At 33.0% G+C, this 19,299-nt stretch overlaps 1 protein-coding gene across 1 annotated transcript; it reads right to left on the bottom strand.

The window, feature by feature from the left end:
* Positions 1-1,348: 1,348 nt before the first annotated feature.
* On the bottom strand, positions 1,349-16,840 carry LOC144838084 (interferon-induced very large GTPase 1-like). Its single transcript, XM_078693443.1, has 3 exons — positions 16,821-16,840; positions 7,504-7,579; positions 1,349-7,369 (listed from the first exon to the last, which is right to left on the bottom strand). The coding sequence occupies exon 3, from the start codon at positions 7,354-7,356 to the stop codon at positions 2,644-2,646; it is 4,713 nt and encodes a 1,570-aa protein (XP_078549569.1). The 5' UTR covers positions 7,357-7,369; positions 7,504-7,579; positions 16,821-16,840; the 3' UTR covers positions 1,349-2,643.
* Positions 16,841-19,299: the final 2,459 nt, after the last annotated feature.

Raw genomic sequence — 19,299 nt, 5'->3', positions numbered from 1 at the left:
GTAATAATGTTTGCTTAACAATCATTGTAAATATATATGTTGCTGATTACAGAATATTGACATGAAAAAATGGCAAAACGTTCGCCGTGTTTCGAAATTTATAATATAAAAAACACCCGTTTAACAGGCTACTGTAACACAGGTCATAACTAAATTATTGCAGTAACCATAGATATAATCAAGTACTCACTGCTACATGAAAGTCACACGTAAAGAGAGATTGTTCAATGTTTGAAATGAATAATTATTTAAATGTAACTATACAGTGAAAGCATGTACGACAATTATACAAAGTCATAGTGCTTACTTCTGTATGTTGGATAAACGCATATAAACTGAATTAAAAATTATTTCTCTAAGTATTTAACGTTGAATAAATACTATTTAAACTGATATACAGTTGTACACGTGTTTCGCTCATGATTCTTTCTTAAACCGAAAATACACATGAAAATTCACATGCGCACCAACCAATTAAATATCAGGATTCATGAAGTTGATAAAAACTAAAGAAATAAGGTTATGTTATTAAAGTTCATTTATTTGGTCATTGGCAAGCAAAGTCAATAGAACAGAATAAGCTTAATATTTATTGTGAAACATCCACAGCATAGTGCTTAAGCTATCTGCCATTAACTAACGATGATTTAAGCGGAAAGGAGAGCGATTTTTTACTTCAGCACAGTATTTTAGTAAGCATGAATTGATACATAACGCATTACAAATACCGATCTAAGTAACGTAGACAATGCATTCTACTCTGCATGTTTACGTTATATTTTTTTCCTTTCCTTTCTGTTGTTCATTGTTCATTCGATCCTTTCTCTTTCCAAATTCAATTTCAATGAGTGACATAGATGGCATGGTGGTCATTACATATTTTGTCATCATCATATTATCGTTTTAGTGTTTATAACTTTACTGTGTATACAACTAGTTTAACTTCAACATGACAAATTATGTTTTATAATATTTTGTCGTCGTTTCTATCGTTTTTTGTCGTTTTTGCCATCATTGTTTTTCGTCGTTTTTATCCTTGTTTCATCATTTTGTCATCGTTTTTGCCATCGTTATTTTGTCGTTGATTTTATTATTGTTTTGTCGTTTTTCTCGTCGTTTTTGTTATCATTTTTGTAATCGTTGTTTTTTTCGTCGTTTTTTCATCTTTATTTTTTTTTTCATCGTTTGTTTAGCACATTGTTTTCTTGTTTCTTTTACTGTCTATACATATGTGAATATGTATTTAATTATCTCCATTGTTGTTGGTCTCGACTCACTTCTTTATAGTAATCTAACAGCCAAACAATAAAGCACACACATAACGTTATTCTAATTCTAAAAGCGCATTTTATTGTGCAAACTGATTTACTTATAATATACGATTAGATAAGTATTTATTTTTAATATCATGATAACAATAGACCCTACTAATATTGGAGATATATTCCTAATTCATAGTAACAAACAGAATAGGTAACATATTGAAACGAATTATTCAACTTAAAATGAAAAATAGTATTAATAATTAATTACTGGTATACATTATGATTTTGTTCCATCTCTTTATTTTGTGTTTCTCTAGTTTTATTTTATCTGAAATAATTCAGTGGAACTTCTAGTAGCAATTACTGGTATACATATTTGTTAAAGCAATACAGTACAAACAAAAACATTATAAAGATATTATAAACTAATAAAATAAAACTAATATATTAAAAGAAAAGCAATATTAATTATATATTTTAAAATAAATATACAAAAGGAGCAATTTACTGCCCCCTGAAAAACTAGAGGGTCCCAATAAAGCATATAATGTAATACATCAACCTTATAGTGGTCCCAAGAGACTAATTGTAATTAATGCATAATTTAATTATTTACATAGTATCAGTTAAAATAGAATAGTATTGGATTAATAATAATTATTTCCTTAAAAAAAAACAATGAAAGCTTAACTAAAACATCAACATAAAAAGCTTGAAATCGTAATATGATTAGTTTGTGTCTAGAATGGATAGAGCATGTAACAACTAACTAAAGTTAAAATTATTAAAATTAAAATTAAATTAAAAAACTGAAAAACAATAGGAAAACAATATCACAATAAAGTGTAATTATATTGGAAATATTAAAAAAAATGTAGTATAGGCCTACCATTTTACGTTGAAGTTAACATTGATATTAAATAAACATCACCACAGTGACGACAAACTTATCTAAACATGCACATTGATACAATCTACAAAGTAGATAAAATACTGTATGCTAATTGATACAATCATTTAAGAAGACATTCTTATAACTCGGGCTCAGCAATAAAAACCAATGCCATTTACTGACGCAACTAGTTTACATAGAAATGTGTGTATATTGCTCAATTATTATATGGTCTTTTTAATATGCAAAAACCACAACAATTTTTAAATTTTCAAAGCATTATTGTGTTTAATAGTATAATTATCTTGAAATTTAAACATTTGGATTTTTTTATTCAGTGTTGTTATATTTGACAATCGACTGTCGCTTTCGAAATACAATACTGTACTCGGTAGTATAAAAGAATAGTGACACGGGAAAAACAATAATTCTCAATTTCAGGTCATAGTAGAGTTTGAAATGTATTAATCGATCGTTGTTGTTGATTTAAATGTCGTAGTGTTCTTTCATTTCTTTTATTGCTTCTTCTTTTGTAATATTCTTCCATCCTCCAGGAATATCAGCCTTCTTAACCTTGTAGTATTGAGCAAGTTCAGTATTGTATGTTGCCATGAACCATTTCCAGTACTTCTCTGACTCACCATCCAGAGGTTCAATTTTCCATGATGCATAGTAGTCATTCACGGTCTTATAATCTTTGTAATTGACGACCTCGTTGTTCGTATGTTGATTTATAAATGTTTGTCCAGCCATTACTGAAGTTGTGCATAATTCTGTCAGAAGTTTTTTAGAATCAGTCCAATGATATCCGGCGACTCCTTGTGGTCTGTGACATTCTGTACGATGATGATCGCCACCAACAAGCTCGCATAGTGTTTTACAAAATGGACACATCATCTGGCATTTTAGTAAATCTTCTGTAGCAAATTCACAGCAAAATGTTCTAATTTTACTGAAAATAGTTTGATCATAAGCTTTGATTATTGTATCTTCGACATCTTTCAGTTGAAGTAATAAGGAATCGATAAGCTCCTTTAAATCGAGATTTCTGTCCTGCTTTAAATAGCCAATGTCTGCTTTGACACAAAACATTTTGTCAGTGTGTTCAAGAAAAGTTGGCCACCATGATTTTAGTGTGACAGTACGTTTTGCACTTAGACTTTTAACAACTTTCTCCAATCCTTGTATTATGTCACGAACTTTACAGCCGTATATTTCTTGTAGCAAAGAATGACCGGTTTTATTTTTTTGGGAACAGATTATCTCTATTTGTTCGGAGGTGAACGTTTTGATACATTGTATTGGATCAGACAAATACTGCACAAAAGCTTGAAAGTTGCCTTTCTGTGCCATCTCAATAAGCATCCATGCATGAAGTGACATCTTACTAGAAAACCCTTTGCCTGAAGAGTGTCCTAGATATTCCATTACTCCAAGTTTGCATTTCTCTGGAAGGGATGTTTGAATAGCATGTGTAAGCTCTCGAGAAATAGCCAACGAAACTTTAACAACAAAATGGAGACCTTTACAATCTGCTTTGAACATTTCCCACAATCGATCTTTTTGACACTCCATGTATTGCTTCGGGTCATTTTCGAGTTTATGCTTCTCTTGCAATTTTTCCAAGCTGGGTATAAGCAACATCTTGAAATTACATATGGCTAGTCGAATCTTTCCATGTACGGTAAATCCAAACTTCTCTTCTACTTTTATTTCTCCAAGTCCGTTTGAGAGCTCACTGAGAAGTTGAATTCCGAGTGTTTTAGTGTACTTCAATCCTTCCTGTTCAGGCCTTAATATTTGTTTTTCAAGTTTGTTCAGAATTTGATTTTTTTGTAAATTGGCCTGATTCACTAAGTTTTGCTTGCTTCCGACACCGAACCATGATGTAATTTTCGCCATTTTTCCGAAGTGCATATCCGCTTCAAGTACTTCAGTTTGGCGATGATCACCATACTGCAATAGATCAATAACATCCGATTTATTGTTGTCTAAGAATGCCTTAGTAGCGATTTTTTGAAAAGACCTTTGAATGTTGTCGTATTCATCTCCAGGTGGTATCCCAGAAACCCATTTTTTCCAGTTTTTTGTAAACTCCATTTTAAGTTCGTTATCAGATAGGCCTATTGGTTTATGTCGACACACATCGGCAAGCTGCCTAGCTTTTACATTGATTTCTTCTTCCTGGATTTTGATTTTGGCATCAATGACACGTCTACCATTTTTTTTTTTTTTAATGGATGAATATTCATCAATTAGACGTTCCTGTTTCACTTCCTCACAAACATCGTTTATTTGTTTTTCCATTTTAAATTTCCATTCCTGGCAGGCTTTTTTATTTTTTTCAAAATATTTCGCCATTTTGGATTTAAATTCACCGATGTCTTTATCTAATTTCTGTTCGTATTCACTAAGGATTTTTTCTCCAGCTTCTTTAAACTCTTCAGCCTGTAGTTTATTACATTTATTTTGAAGTTCGTTGCTGTATTCCTGTGCTTTTATTCTAAATAGACGGGAATGATGCACATATTCTTTATTCAAATTATTGAATGCTGTAATCTCAAGAGAATTTTTGAAACTGAAAACAAAATCTTGACCCAGTATTGCTTTCCAGAGACTGGAAAGCAACTTCGTAAAATCTCCGATATATTTAGCATCAGTATCCGCTATAAATTTCAAGATTTGTTTCTTTACTTTAAGAATGCCTTGGCTGTAACCTGGATTAGGGGGCGCCATCGGTGGATCTCCTTGCCAAAGGCCGGAAATGTACATTACATGTTCGTTTTCTTGAAAATTGATGACATCCGAAAACGATTCATATTTTTCACTGCAATTTTCTGCTTCAGCTGCAATTTTTGTGATTTTATCCAACATTTCTCGCATCTTTCTTTTTTGTGTCGTATTCATATCAGAGGCTGTGATTTCAGTGACGTTTTGGTGTACAAATAAGCAGCTGGGTTTGATTTTAACATTTTCCATTTTCATAAAAGCATGAACTGCAATTTGAAGAGTGTCTTGCATATCTGTTGGATTCTCTCCCATGATATTTATTATGGTAAGATCACCTAAACCAATTACAAGCGTGGCTAGTTCATTGTCACGGTTGTTGGCCATCTCGACGCTAGCGAATTCAGGAGACCTCAAACCTTCAGTGTCAACCACCAGAATGTAGTCACATTGTGTCTTTACGCTCAAACCTGTATCTAAAGATACCAGTTGGGCGAATATACCTTTAGTACATCTGCCGGCGCTAACTGAAAATTGTAAACCAAACATGGCATTTAACATGGTTGATTTTCCGCTACTTTGAATGCCTAATACAGATAACACAAACATTTTTTTATTGCCAAGTTGGTCCCTTAGAGAATTGAATACGGCTTCAATCCAAGTAAGAGGCACGTAGGCTGCATCACCATCCATCAGCTCAACTGGGTATCCATGTAGTAACATTTCTGCTGTTGCTGTTGCTAAACCAGATGTTGAAGACATTTCTTGAGATTGTAGCTTGGATATCATTTCAAAATTCTGTCCAATCTCTCTACTGAAGTGCTCTAATCCCAAAGAATTCTGTGAAAGCGTTTCTTCAAGTATTTCAACTTCCTTTTTCATTGAATCACTTGAATGTTTTGGTTTTTTTTTTCTTTGTTGACATAAAGCATTCCATCGATCAATGTACTTTCTACGTATTGGCTGTAGCTTTTCAATGCTATAGCGATCGGTCATTATCTTAACGTACCCAAAGAAATATTTTCTTTTAAACAACGGGGTTGCGAATGAGGCTTTAAACATATTATATGTACTAGGCACACGTCTGCTATTATGTCCAGTCAACTGTTTAACACGTAGGTCTACAATATCTTTCTCGAGTTTGTCACGGTATTCTTCAATTAACATATCACCCCTGTCTAGTAGTCGATGCTGTTCTTTTTCTGTATCTCCAATATTCACTGTTACCATCTGCAACGGCAGCTCATTTTGTTTACCCGATTTAGTTACGCAGATGAGCAATTCGTTTGCATTCTTCTTAGCTTCGATACACTCTGGTAAGTCTTCGTCAACATGGTAAGTCATTCTCTTTGCTAAGTCAATGCAGTTCTCGATACTCTTATCGCATACATCCGTCTGATGACGTTCTTTCACATACGATTCAAGTAATTTCCAAACTTCTGCGCTTATTTTCAGCGTGTTCTTGTTTGATGACATAACATACTGTACGTGTTTGTTCACTTCTGTTTTATCATTTACCGTTCGAACCACTTCTTTAAAATCTTTTCCAGGTCTTCCATCTAATATAAAAATTACGTGACCATTTTGTAGGTACAATGATTTAAGTAACTCGGCGTCACTCTCCTCCAAATCAGCCGATGTAACGAATGCAATAGTGACCAGTGATATCTCCGACAGAAATTGTGTCTGAAGTTGGAAATCTGATGCATTTCCTCGCAGATTTATAAAAGTAAGCGCATCTGAAAAGTTGTCTTCTGTTTTTTGTGTGGGAAGGTACCACGCCAATTCTAATAAGCCATCTGATATTTTTCGTTCTAAATTTCCACCTTTGCATCCAGAGTTAAAGAAAATATCATGTTTCTGCTCGTTAATGACACAGTTGATGATTTTAGATTTGGATATTTTAGGTCTTCCTAATCGTAAAGCAGAAACAATCGGCAAACTTGTTTTTGCCATTGATTTTTCAGTCGAACCTGAACTCGTTTTCCATTTTTTTTTAATTGTGCTCATTCCCCACACAATCAGTTCCCATGTTTTGTCCCTAACATCAGCAACTGGCATCAATAACGGAATAGCTAACTGGCACATCGCCATTTTCTCAAACAAAATCTGTCTTAAGAAATTGTCACAACACAAGAAAATAGCTACGAGTGCATCTATTGGACTTACTTGAATACTTTCATTGCTGTTATTTGATTCATCATCGTCATCATCATCGTAGTCATCATCATCTTGTAAAATAGAAAAAGATTGACTTTCCTGTAAATCAAAAGATCTTCCTTCATAGTTACACATTATAAGATTTTGCAACATGTACCATGGTATGTTATGTGGGTCATCATTGAGTTCCTTTGTTGAAATCACATTTTCAGAAACTTGAAAGACTTTTTCACGAGTTAGTTTTTGGGGATAATATTCTCTCAGTCCCAGATGGCTGACCACCTTGTGAATGTTTGTAGATTTATTTGCCATCTTCTCTGATGAACTGTAAATAATAACAAAATCAATACAAAATAATTATCACGATCCCCACGAGAAAGGTGGAGAGAGGGGGAGGGGGGGGGGGAGTTGGGAGTGATGGTGGAGAAAAAAAAGATTAAAATACTCTAAAATACTCACATTTAAAATTGTTCAAAAACATGCCAGTCTTCCTCAGCAAAATATAAATGTCTTGTTTTAATGGAATTCATCAGATCTAAAAATAAAAATAAAAATCAATTACAAATATTTACTATATTCCAATGGATTTTGAATTTCAATTCATGAAAAATGTTATGTCGTCATCATACGGGCCACCCGAATATAAAAACAATCGTATTTTTGTCTCTTTCGTCATAGCTCATCACATGTAATAAAGTGCATCTCGCTTGTCCGTACCTCTTTTCCTCCAGATTCTAATATTTTCTTTTTGATCATTTTTTTGATGATAATGTTTGAACAACTTGGGTCTTTTAATTTCATCTCACTTATGCTACACTGTATGTAGTGTGTTATACTATTTGACAAAATAATATTTTTTTTATTTAGCTCTAACAACATGTATTATTAGCCTATTTTCTTCATGTCATAATAATTATAATGTTATAATCTTAATCTGTGCAAATTTTCACCAACCGAGAGGGAAAAAATAATTCTATTGTAGACCAGAATTGTCCGTAGATTACGAATCTGTAAGGTACTATCTTATAGAATAGGAAGCGTTTTTTTTAAATATAAGCTGTCAAAGGTAAACATTTACTAATGAAAATCCAATTTTATTTACACTTTTAAAATCAAATATAAACTAATATTTAACATAAAAGTTGATGTTTTATCATTCTTTTAAGATATCCACAATCGGATGGAAATTAATTTAAAAAAAAAGATAATTTATAAAAATGTGTTAATTAATTAAAATTTGTATAAAGATATAACACAAGTACATAGTTATTTTAACATATTTAGGCCTAATTAAAAAAAAACTTTGTTATGTTAATGTACTAATAAAAATTAAAAGTTAAATGTAAAACAGAAGATGCTAGTAAACTTCATTAGTTAAAAAAATATAAATAGGCCTAAACTTCAGTAGTAGATATGTACAGAAAAAATATATACAGTGTTTATATTAAGACGTTGTAAGAAAAAATCCATGTTCGAAACAAATTTTATAATTATGAAGATACCACTCCATCATCAAATAACACAAAATGTGGAAGGCCGATAGCATTGCAATAAACAACATTTACCTACAGTTTATTTTTCATTTTAAAATTCTCATAATGACAATTATATTTGGCTACAGATAATCGTGTTGTGTTCATTCGCTTTGTGTTCATTTTGACAACATCCAGTTATTCGATCACGCCAAAGTTTCTGTATTCGAGAGCCATTTGGGCAATTGCAAGAGCGTACGTATACATTTAGGTAAGGACGTAGGTTTTTATAGGACGTAAATTTGTATTCGCGTATTTAAGGCCACATATTTCAGTAAATCGCGCGTAACCATTTCTTTCCGTACCCAGCTTTATGTTGGCTAGGGTTTATAAATATTGCATTTTTGGTAGGTGAGTGAATTACGTTCTGTAATGCAATGTGTAAATATTTATTTTCCCAATGTGTGTTTTTTGTTATTTAACAGACTTTGCATTTACGTAATCCATCTATTATTTTTTATTGTAGGCCTATTTATTAATGATGGGCACAATTGCAGTATATTAAACTACAAAAGTGCATTCTATCGTGTCAGTATTATGTGCAGAGTGCCTTAAATTGCGTTTTTGTCAATTTCCAGTTATGTAGGCCGAATCTTTATATATTCGAGAACATCCGTGGGCACGTATTAGAGGGTACGCGAGCGAAGTGTCTAGTCTAGTGTATATAATTACCGATTTTTCAAGCGCACGATTTTCAAGTTTGATGTGCCTGTGAATTGTTATTTTGCAATTAATATTCATCAAAATAAATTGAATTTATCAATTGCAAAAATTCGTGAAACAAACACAAAATTTACATTTTTGAAATGGATTTTGTACAATAACAATAGGCGATATTTTAAGATCATCTTAATAATTAAATTAATAATTAGACTGTCAAAATGTTATGCTTAAATAAGATAAATCTTTAAGCAACACTCATATAAAATACATTTTCGCAAAGCTACTGTAGGTTGGTCAGAACAAGGTAGCAGAGTTGCAATATCGTTAGCTAGACACAAGAAGAGCAGCAAACCTCAAGCGAGAACAGTCAGATTATTCTCAAAATGCTAAATTTTAAATTATTTGCAATCTTGGGAATGAAGGACATTATTGTATGGGAAATGTTTTTAAAAAAGATAACATCAAAAGGTTGTATAAAAACATAATCTGTGGCTAGCGACTATATTGAAGCTCACGATTGACTGTTTAAAGTTGTATTGTCCCCCTGTTTGAATCCTGAACTGCTGTCCATCTTACAAAAACTTCCGGACTTAGCAGTATTCTGCGATTATTGATATTGCTATTTATTCTACTTTTCCGTCTCTTTTTTTCTGAATTTGTGACCAACGCACCAGGACGCTTCTGACCCTTCTGACTCGCCGTCATAAGAATGTTTTCTGTCCCCGCGCGCGAGAGGTTGTTGTTCCTCCGGCAGCCGGCAGTGCGATATAAGTTTTGATCAGTGTTTCCCCGCATGGGGAAAATTGAACAATATATGCATATTCATGAGCAAATCCAGGGGCAAAGGTTAAAATCAACCGGAAGTCGGTTGGCTGCCAGCCAACCGACTTCCGGTTGACTATTTTTTACTTTAAATTACGATTTTCTCAGGTAAATAATTTTTTTTTTATCCAATTTTTTTTCAAAGTGAATAACTTTTATGTATCATTAAAATGGCCTTTAAAAAAAAAGTTTTTTTTCAGGGGGACAATACATCTTTAAGACTCACTCGCTTTGTTGCAATACACAGTTCTACGCGGACCAGGCTACTTTACCGTTACGTTTGGAATCCACTGAATCAGTGGATGGCCTATCCCCTCAACATGTCAATTGTGGTCAAAGTCAAAGTCAAATAAACATTTATTTCTTTCATATTCATATTTGAGTAAAACATTATAATTTCTGATATTTTATATATAAATATTTTTTTTAGAGATATAATACAGTAAATCATAATGTATAAAAAAAAGATGATTCAGTTATATAAAAAATGAAAGAGGCAAAAAAACCCAAGAAAGTATCGATCAATTGGAAACAAAAATCCAATTGAAAACTTGTATGTTGGGAAGCCATGTAAGAAAATTATATACCTATATATATAAATGACTTTGACTTTGACTTTGACTTAAAGTAACATTTAGTAAAATAGACACTGATTTTGTCTTTTTTTAACTTGCGCTTTCTTTAATTTTGACTTTAGTGACCTTTCGGAAGATATGGAAGGATACAGTAACGTATACAAAATATTAATCTGCACATGCGTATTCCCTGTTTGCTTATTCAGGACTAACTATTGATATATTTAACGTTCAGTCCGATAGACGCCGTTTTGAAACTTGTTAACAATAAACCAACAATATTTCTTACAAAAAGCGCCCTTTACTTTTTGACTTAAAAGTTTTATTTATTGTTCTTTTCTCAGAAATAAGGATTTATTATCAATAATATATTTTGTAAATATAATCAGGTCACAGAACAAAAATATAATCATAAACTAAACTATTGTAATGTACATATTCCAGGGTAGGGGCATTATCCCTAAGGTCGGTAGTGGCTCGGCCCGTGTAGGCCTACTAGAGATAACGATGTAAAATAAATTATACATTGCCTATAAGAAGTTTGTATCAATAGTATGATAAATAACAATTTTGAAAATCTGACTTAGTTTTCGAAATATAGGTTTTAAAATATCGTATCGTATCGAATATGACAAATTAAAAGTTATAAAAATTGTTTAATGTAAAGTAATTTCGATCGAGATGAATAATGAAGATAATGAAAAAAAAACATTAAAAAATATCCCTTAATTAATTGTATAATTATAACCAGCATGCCGTTCTCTATTTACTGCTTTTTAAAGATTACGGTATAGTTATGTAAAAAAAGTACATTTTCAAAAAATTCAAAAATAATATAAGAAACATATTTAATTAAAACAATTATGTAAGCGACACAAATTTATTAAAACTGTAAATATATAATACTTATTGAGGACAAAATCTTGAATGAGTGGCGTTAAAGAAAACGTTTTATCTTCGACCCAATCTTTAAAAACTAGAATGAAATACTATAGTCTTTGATTTGTGTAAATCTGAAACAGATTTAGATAATTATCCGGGAGAAAATGTCCTAGAGGGGAGGAAGAAATAGTCCGATGGGAAATGTCACTGGGAGGGGGAGGGGATTGTCCGGTCACAAAAAGGTGACGCTCGAATGTTAAAAGCGGAGCAGAGCAGCCTGATAGACGGGATGGGTTTTTCGATCGAGCTTTTAAAATAGAAGTACTTTTAACAAAGCCGACATGCTACCATATAATATAATTTTAATCGATCAATTGGACCATTGTAACAAATTAATTGTGATACGTGACTAGGATACGCAAGATGTGTCACGTCATGGTTATATTTATAACAAAAGGTGTTCACTGGAAATTCCGACTTAATAGCCCGGATTAATTATCTTTAGGCACAGACTCATGCGCAGTAGTGTATTTCTAAGGGCGGATCCAGTGTCCACGGGGTTCAGACCCCACCCCACGATGTGCGCGTCACAGCTGGACGTTCTTTTCGGATATAAATAGAAATTTACAGCGGCCGATCAGGAGCAGCATGAGATTATATCTATCATAAACTCACACAACTTGCACATATGTGGTTTTCTGCACCCAAAGTTGGTATATTAGGTTGTTTGTACAAAGTGACATGGGTCATATATATATATATTTAAAATTGCGTTCACAAACCCTGACACATGCCATTCCATTATTTGTGCTGTTTAGAAAATCCTGACATTTCAAGGCACCTCTGAATCCAAATACAATAATAATAAACACACTTAGGCTACACGGAAATTAAATAAAAAGAGTACATAACACGATAATATGCTCCAACAGACAGGAATGTATCCTATATTATTATCCTTGTTCGTGAACGAGTGTAGCATATTGTTTGAAGGCTTGTATGCGCGAAATCAAATGTTGATATAAAGTTTGCGCGGTACTGAGGAAGATCAAAGCATATTGATCGAAACGTCGAGAAACTCAACAGATCTTTTCAAAACAAATATACGTGGTATACCGCAAACAGATTATAAAAATGGTTGTTTTTTAACATAATGATATTAGGCCTAATAATGATTATCAGCTAGCACCTCCGACGGCCCAGATGATAATAATAATAATGATTATCAGCTAGCACCTCCTACGGCCCAGATGATGATCATGACTCATGATTATCAGCTAGCACATCCTCCGGCCCAGATGATGATAGTAATAATAATTATCAGTTAGCACCTCCCACGGCCCAGATGATGACCATTGATAATGATTATCAGCTAGCACCTCCTACGGCCCAGATGATGATCATTGATAATGATTATCAGCTAGCACCTCCTACGGCCCAGATGATGATCATTGATAATGATTATCAGCTAGCACCTCCTACGGCCCAGATGATGATCATGACTCATTATTATCAGTTAGCACCTCCGACGGCCCAGATGATGGTCATTGATAATGATTATCAGCTAGCACCTCCTACGGCCCAGATGATGATCATTGATAATGATTATCAGCTAGAACCTCCTACGGCCCAGATGATGATCATGACTCATGATTATCAGCTAGCACCTCCGACGGCCCAGATGATGATCAGTGATAATGATTATCAGTTAGCACCTCCTACGGCCCAGATGATGATCAGTGATAATGATTATCAGCTAGCACCTCCTACGGCCCAGATGATGATCATTGATAATGAGTATCAGCTAGCACCTCCTACGGCCCAGATGATGGACGTCGGAGGTGTAGCTGATGATCATTATTACTATTATATAAACGGCCAAACAAAAAATTGTTTGTTTACCTACCGCCCGCCCCTAAATCGCCGAAAGCTATAGGCTATGGGGTGTTTTTATTTTCTTAAGGTTTCTTAAAGCCGATTTTCCACTAAGTGAATCTGTTCGCGCGAATCCAACGTTTCAAAGAGAAAAAAATCGCGCTACTCTCTTTCCACTACATAGCGACGTTCATGTTCCTCGCGTGGCTGCTGAGTTTTTGATTCGCATGAGTGCTCATGAAAGGTCATAGCTCATTTCCTGAGCTCTAATTGGTTGCGCAATATTTCACTTCGCAAAAAGTAGAAACAATTCTAACTAGTAAATTTCGTCGCAGAAGGGAGTATGACAGACAGAAACTTGAATACGCATGCGTATAGCATGATGTTACGATTCGCGTGAACAAATTCGCCTAGTGGAAAATCGGCTTTAATACATGACTTTCGACCTAAGCTTAGCGTTATTACAGACCGATATCTATCTTGCCTATCTAAGTTCTATGAGAGGGCGAGTGTACGATCAGACAATGTCATTTTTACTTAAATATAATGTACTTAGCAATTGATAATAAAAAGTTCGTAATGGAGTCTTCCTTTATCAAAAGCATTTGACTCTATGAATCATGAAATATTGCTTGATAAACTAAGGCATTATGGTATAAGAGGCATTGCTCTAGAATGGTCTGTAAGCTATTTAAGTAATAGGAAACAATAATATGTAGAAATCGAAGGCTGTAAATCGGATTACACACGCTATGTCAAATGTTTGTGTGAACTATCTGTTGTGAAAATTTTACTAAATTTGAATAAGGCATTGCTGAGCTATGTGGTCAGAAAGTTTTAAAAATATGAAAACGATAAAATTGTGGTCGAAGGTTGAAATTTGGTTAATATATCCATTTTTAAAACGTATTATTAAATATATATATGAATATAAATTTGTTTTTCTAATTTGTTGGGGATAGGTAGTATAGTAGAACAATATTTCAAATTATCCAAAATCATATTTTTCATAAATTTGGAAAAATATGTATTTTTAGGGGTAGAGGTTAGCCTTAACTAATAAATAGTTATTTTTGTATAATAATGTAGGATTACAGTATCATTGTGTAGGCCTATTGTATTTTTAAAAACATTAAGGGCTGCGGCATGGTAAGAATGTATTAAGAATACACTCGTTGTTGATATAAAGTTTGCGGTACACCACGTATATTAGTTCTGAAAAGATCTGTTGAGTTTCTCGACGTTTCGATCAATATGCTTTGAAAACTTTAGCCTATATCAACATTTGATTTCGCCACATGCAAACCTTCAAACAATATGCTACACTCGTTCACGAACAAGGATAATACCAATAATAGGATACTTTAATAGGATACATTCCTGTCTGTTGGAGCATATTATCGTGTTATGTACTGTTTTTATTTAATTTCCGTGTAGCCTAAGTGTGTTTATTATTATTGTATTTGGATTCAGAGGTGCCTTGAAATGTCAGGATTTTCTAAAGAGCACAAATAATGGAATGGCATGTGTCAGGGTTTGTGAACGCAATTTTAAATATATATATACGACCCATGTCACTTTGTACAAACAACCTAATATACCACCTTTGGGTGCAGAAAACAACATTTATGACTCGGATACAGGTTTCTAATAGCCAACATAGCACTGTTTAGTAAATCTCTAAACTACACCTGTATCACTCGCCTTAAAAGTATGCAAATTATTAGTAAAATTTACTACACATGAGAACACGCACGCGCATAGTAGATTACATTGGATTACAGTGTAAAGCCAACCCATCCAATTATTAAAACTACGTATAAAAATAATCAGGCCCACCACTATGGTTCTTTATATTCATGTCTAGGCAATCTATCTAAACAATGCTATATACATGGCTGCAGTTCATGCTCAAATTTGAGTTAGTGTTTACCGACCCACTGATCAACCGACCGACATAGTGAGCTGTAGAGTCGCGTATGCACGCGACTAAAAACAGCAAGTGAAACAAATTGAAGAACAGAGATTTTTAAATGGTCACATATGACGAGCAGGTCAAAATTTGAGCATCACACCTCTGTCACTCATCCCAATGATATGCAAATTAGCTTAAATACGCAAATTAGGGTGAAATTACAGGGGTTACAACAACAAGGCCATATACATGGCTGCAGTCGCGTGTGCACATTTGAGTTAGTGTTTACCGACCGACTGACATAGTGAGCTATTATCACTGTTTAGTAAATCTCTAAACTACACCTGTATCACTCGCCTTAAAAGTATGCAAATTATTTGTAAAATTTACATGAAATATGCAAATTAGGGGGTGAAATACAGGTTCCTATATATCGAAAACTTAGAGATTAAAATTAAAGATTATGTAATCATTGTTTATGGTATGCTGATCGGTAATTTGCATAAAATGCCATGTGGCGCTGGCGTACGTATGACAACGTACGTATAGACTAAATAAAATAAAAGATTACTGTACAATCATATCTCAACCTAAAGGAGTGGTCCATAACCATATCAATCAAGTTACGGAATTGTTTCGTCAACTACAACATTCTTCAGCATTAAACAAATACGAATCAATGGATTTGACCGAAAATTATATAAGTTGTGTTGTACCATAGCGCTGAGGGTAAAGTGCATTATGTGAAAAGAAGAAAGCCCTTTTTTTAGAAGTTCAACACATGCTACCAAATTGACTACTGGGGTAAGTACACTGATATGTTTTAAATACAATATAACAGTTTAAAATTAAATCCAGTTAGTTTAGTAACAAGTTTAGTTTTTTATTTCTTACACACCTGCAGTATCTTTAATTGGCAAAATGGGGTAGAGCTGTAGAAATATTATTGATATTAAATAATGTTTCGTTAATTATCAAAACTACTGGTTCTGTGTTGATAAATTACGGTACGTAAAGTAACAAGTATACGTTATAGCAGTTGAATGAAGTTTTGTATTCGTTGTATTCAGTCAATTCTCCCTATTTAACTCATAAATATTCATTTTGTATAATACGTTCAGTATCATAGTGTATGTACTATGAAAATACGCACTAGAAAAACACTCGCTCACGAATAAGAAACTACTTAACGCCTTATAGTTTAAAGCTATGTCTCATTTTTAGACTCTACAGCTCACTATGTCGGTCGTTTGGTCGGTCGGTTGGTCGGTCGGTAAACACTAACTTGAGCACGCGACTGCAGTCATGTATATGGCCTTTCTTTTAAATAACATTTTTCACCAAATCATCAGACAGCCTCTGTAACACCCACTGTGTTTGATCAAATCAGATTTGAGACTACCGACGTCATCTTTTAATTGTTCAAGCCGATATATTAATCAATAGTACTGTTTCAACTAATTAATACTGTCTTTCAGACCGCGAATTTTTAATTTAATCTAATATACGAACCTTTTAATTCCTGTCCAAAATCACACCCATAACTACGAAGTATTACGCCATGTTGAGTTATTGCAATGTGACGGTTCTTTGCTTCACACACCCAATTTAGACATTTAGACGTCGCTTTTTGGAAATGTTAAACTTTGCAGTCATTGGCTAATATCTTTTTAAAGGTAGGCCTATATTTAAATTAGTTTACATAACTATAAAAAATATGTATACCCTGGATCAATGGTGATTTCCTTCAGACGTTGAACAAACATTTACTGGCAAGAATTTGAAATGTTAACTTTGCAGTCATTGGTTAATATCTTTTTAAAGGTATATTTAAATTAGTTTACATAACTATAAATAAATATGTATACCCTGGATCAATGGTTATTTCCTTAAGACGTTGAACAAAAGTTTACTGGCAAGAATTTGGTTATTTCTCTTGTATTAGAATAAACGTACGTCATGACCTTATTTTCTTTTATATATGATTACATACAAATGCATTTTTTATTTTCGTTTTTGGGTCTTGCGTGACAAGAAATTTCTCCTTTAATCCTCTATTAATGGTATTGTTGTATTGTTTCATTATTATATATTACCATTTTTTCATTGTATTGTATTGTTTACCATTGATAGAAATTAATCATGTTCATTGATTGATTTATGTTATGATTTATTATTATTATTATTATTATAATTATGGATTATTTAAGACACGGCAATCGGTTTATTTTAAAGTTTGGGTTATACAATTTTTAATTGAAAGTTGAGCTAGTATACAGTCATCTTTTGTCAGTTTTCAGTATGCGAGGAAAATAGTTTAATTTAACCACTAACAAAATAAAATTAAAAAAAATGTTTTCTGTTTTCTTGTCGTTTTCAGATTATCACTCTTCCTAGTGTGACGTTTTTTCTCTGTTTTTATCAATTCCTTTCCACTATTTTAGCATCATTCTATTTTTCGTTAATATCATTCTCCTTATCGTCATGCTAAGATTTAACTTAATAACAAAATCCATTATTACACAGATTCGTTTCGAAGATGTTTACTGAATTAAAAGATAAAAGCAGGACAGCTGTCTTTTGAACCATAAGCGTATTGTATACTTCTTTTGTATTTTCTTATTTCCGTGTCTATAGAATTGTTTGGATTTAGTATTAATCTATTTTTATCAATATCTATTTCCTTATTTTCATGTTAAAGTTTAACTCAATAATACAATACTGTAGATCATTATACAAATTCTTTTGAAACGCTACAAGTACGGTATGTATAATTTTGCCAAAAGAAATTTGTCACGCACTTATTGTATAGAAAACAGATCTAAATCTAAACATATAATAGTGGTTTTAAATTGGCTACACTTTTGTACTGAATTAAAGTATAATAGGATTACATGCCTGTCTGTTGGACCATGAGCGTGTTATGTAGGCCCCCTACTCTGCTTTTCTTTAATTTCCGTGTGTTTAGAATGACTTGAATTTAGAAAGGTACTTTGAAAATATCATTGCCGTCAAGGTTGTCTAAACAATGACATGACATGTGTCAGCATTTTTGAAAGATAATTTTATATTTAAAATAGTATACAACCAATTTACCTATTCTAAAGAAACCATAAAAAGTCGTTAGAAAGAAAGCCTTAAACAACAGCCGACAAAAAACGGGTTCGATCGAGTCCAGAGACATAATTAACCTTAACGTTGTAAAAATGACAATAAATACTATCGTATCGTAATCTTGTCAAAATGCCCACAGTGATGAGCAGTCGTATATCGTGTACGTTATACTCGTGGAAATTGTTCTCAACGCAAAGTTTGACTCATGTAAATGGGCAACAAAGTTACAGAACAAGTTTCCCCAACCATGCAATGCTGTATTGGTAAGCCGCAGCGGTCGTCGGTGCCAACGATGATTGTATCAGTGATACAGCTTATTTACTGAGAGGAACTTCAACTAAAGTACCTGTACACAAAATACCTGCAAATACCAATGGCTAAATATAGTATTGTTGTATTGTTTAAAATTAAAAAACAACGTTGCAGAACTAGGACCAGACAAACCACCTTTTCATTCAGAGCTATAAATAATTGGAATTCTCTACCTGGGCATGCTGTTGAAGAAATTAAGAAAGACCAACCCATATCAACAAATAAAATATAGGACTAAACGATATAAAAATAGCCCTTTACCATACCTAATTAACCTGCTGATTAATAAAGAATAATTACAATTAGCCAAAGTTGCCGTCATCAACCAATGTGAAATAATAAACAAATAGTACATAAGTTTTAATACAGATATTTTAATAGGCCATGATTTGTAACAATTTCTTTTAATATAAGATGTTATTTTTATGTGAGAACTTTTTTATATGTGCAATATTTTGTAAAATTTTACACAATTTAGCCTTTGGCTACAATGTAAATTTTCGTTTTATTTATTATTTATTGAATTGAAGCCAATACAATAAACCGATTCAAATCAGGATTGGAA

This window comes from Antedon bifida, chromosome 3 (genome assembly GCF_963402885.1).
Source record: "Antedon bifida chromosome 3, ecAntBifi1.1, whole genome shotgun sequence".
Lineage (NCBI taxonomy): Eukaryota > Metazoa > Echinodermata > Crinoidea > Comatulida > Antedonidae > Antedon > Antedon bifida.
Note: the sequence above shows the minus strand (reverse complement) of the source record. Positions and strands in the feature narration are given on the sequence as shown.

Coding starts and splice junctions, on each gene's coding strand:
- LOC144838084 (XM_078693443.1), bottom strand. CDS start 7,356: ATGGCAAATAAATCTACAAACATTCACAAGGTGGTCAGCCATCTGGGA.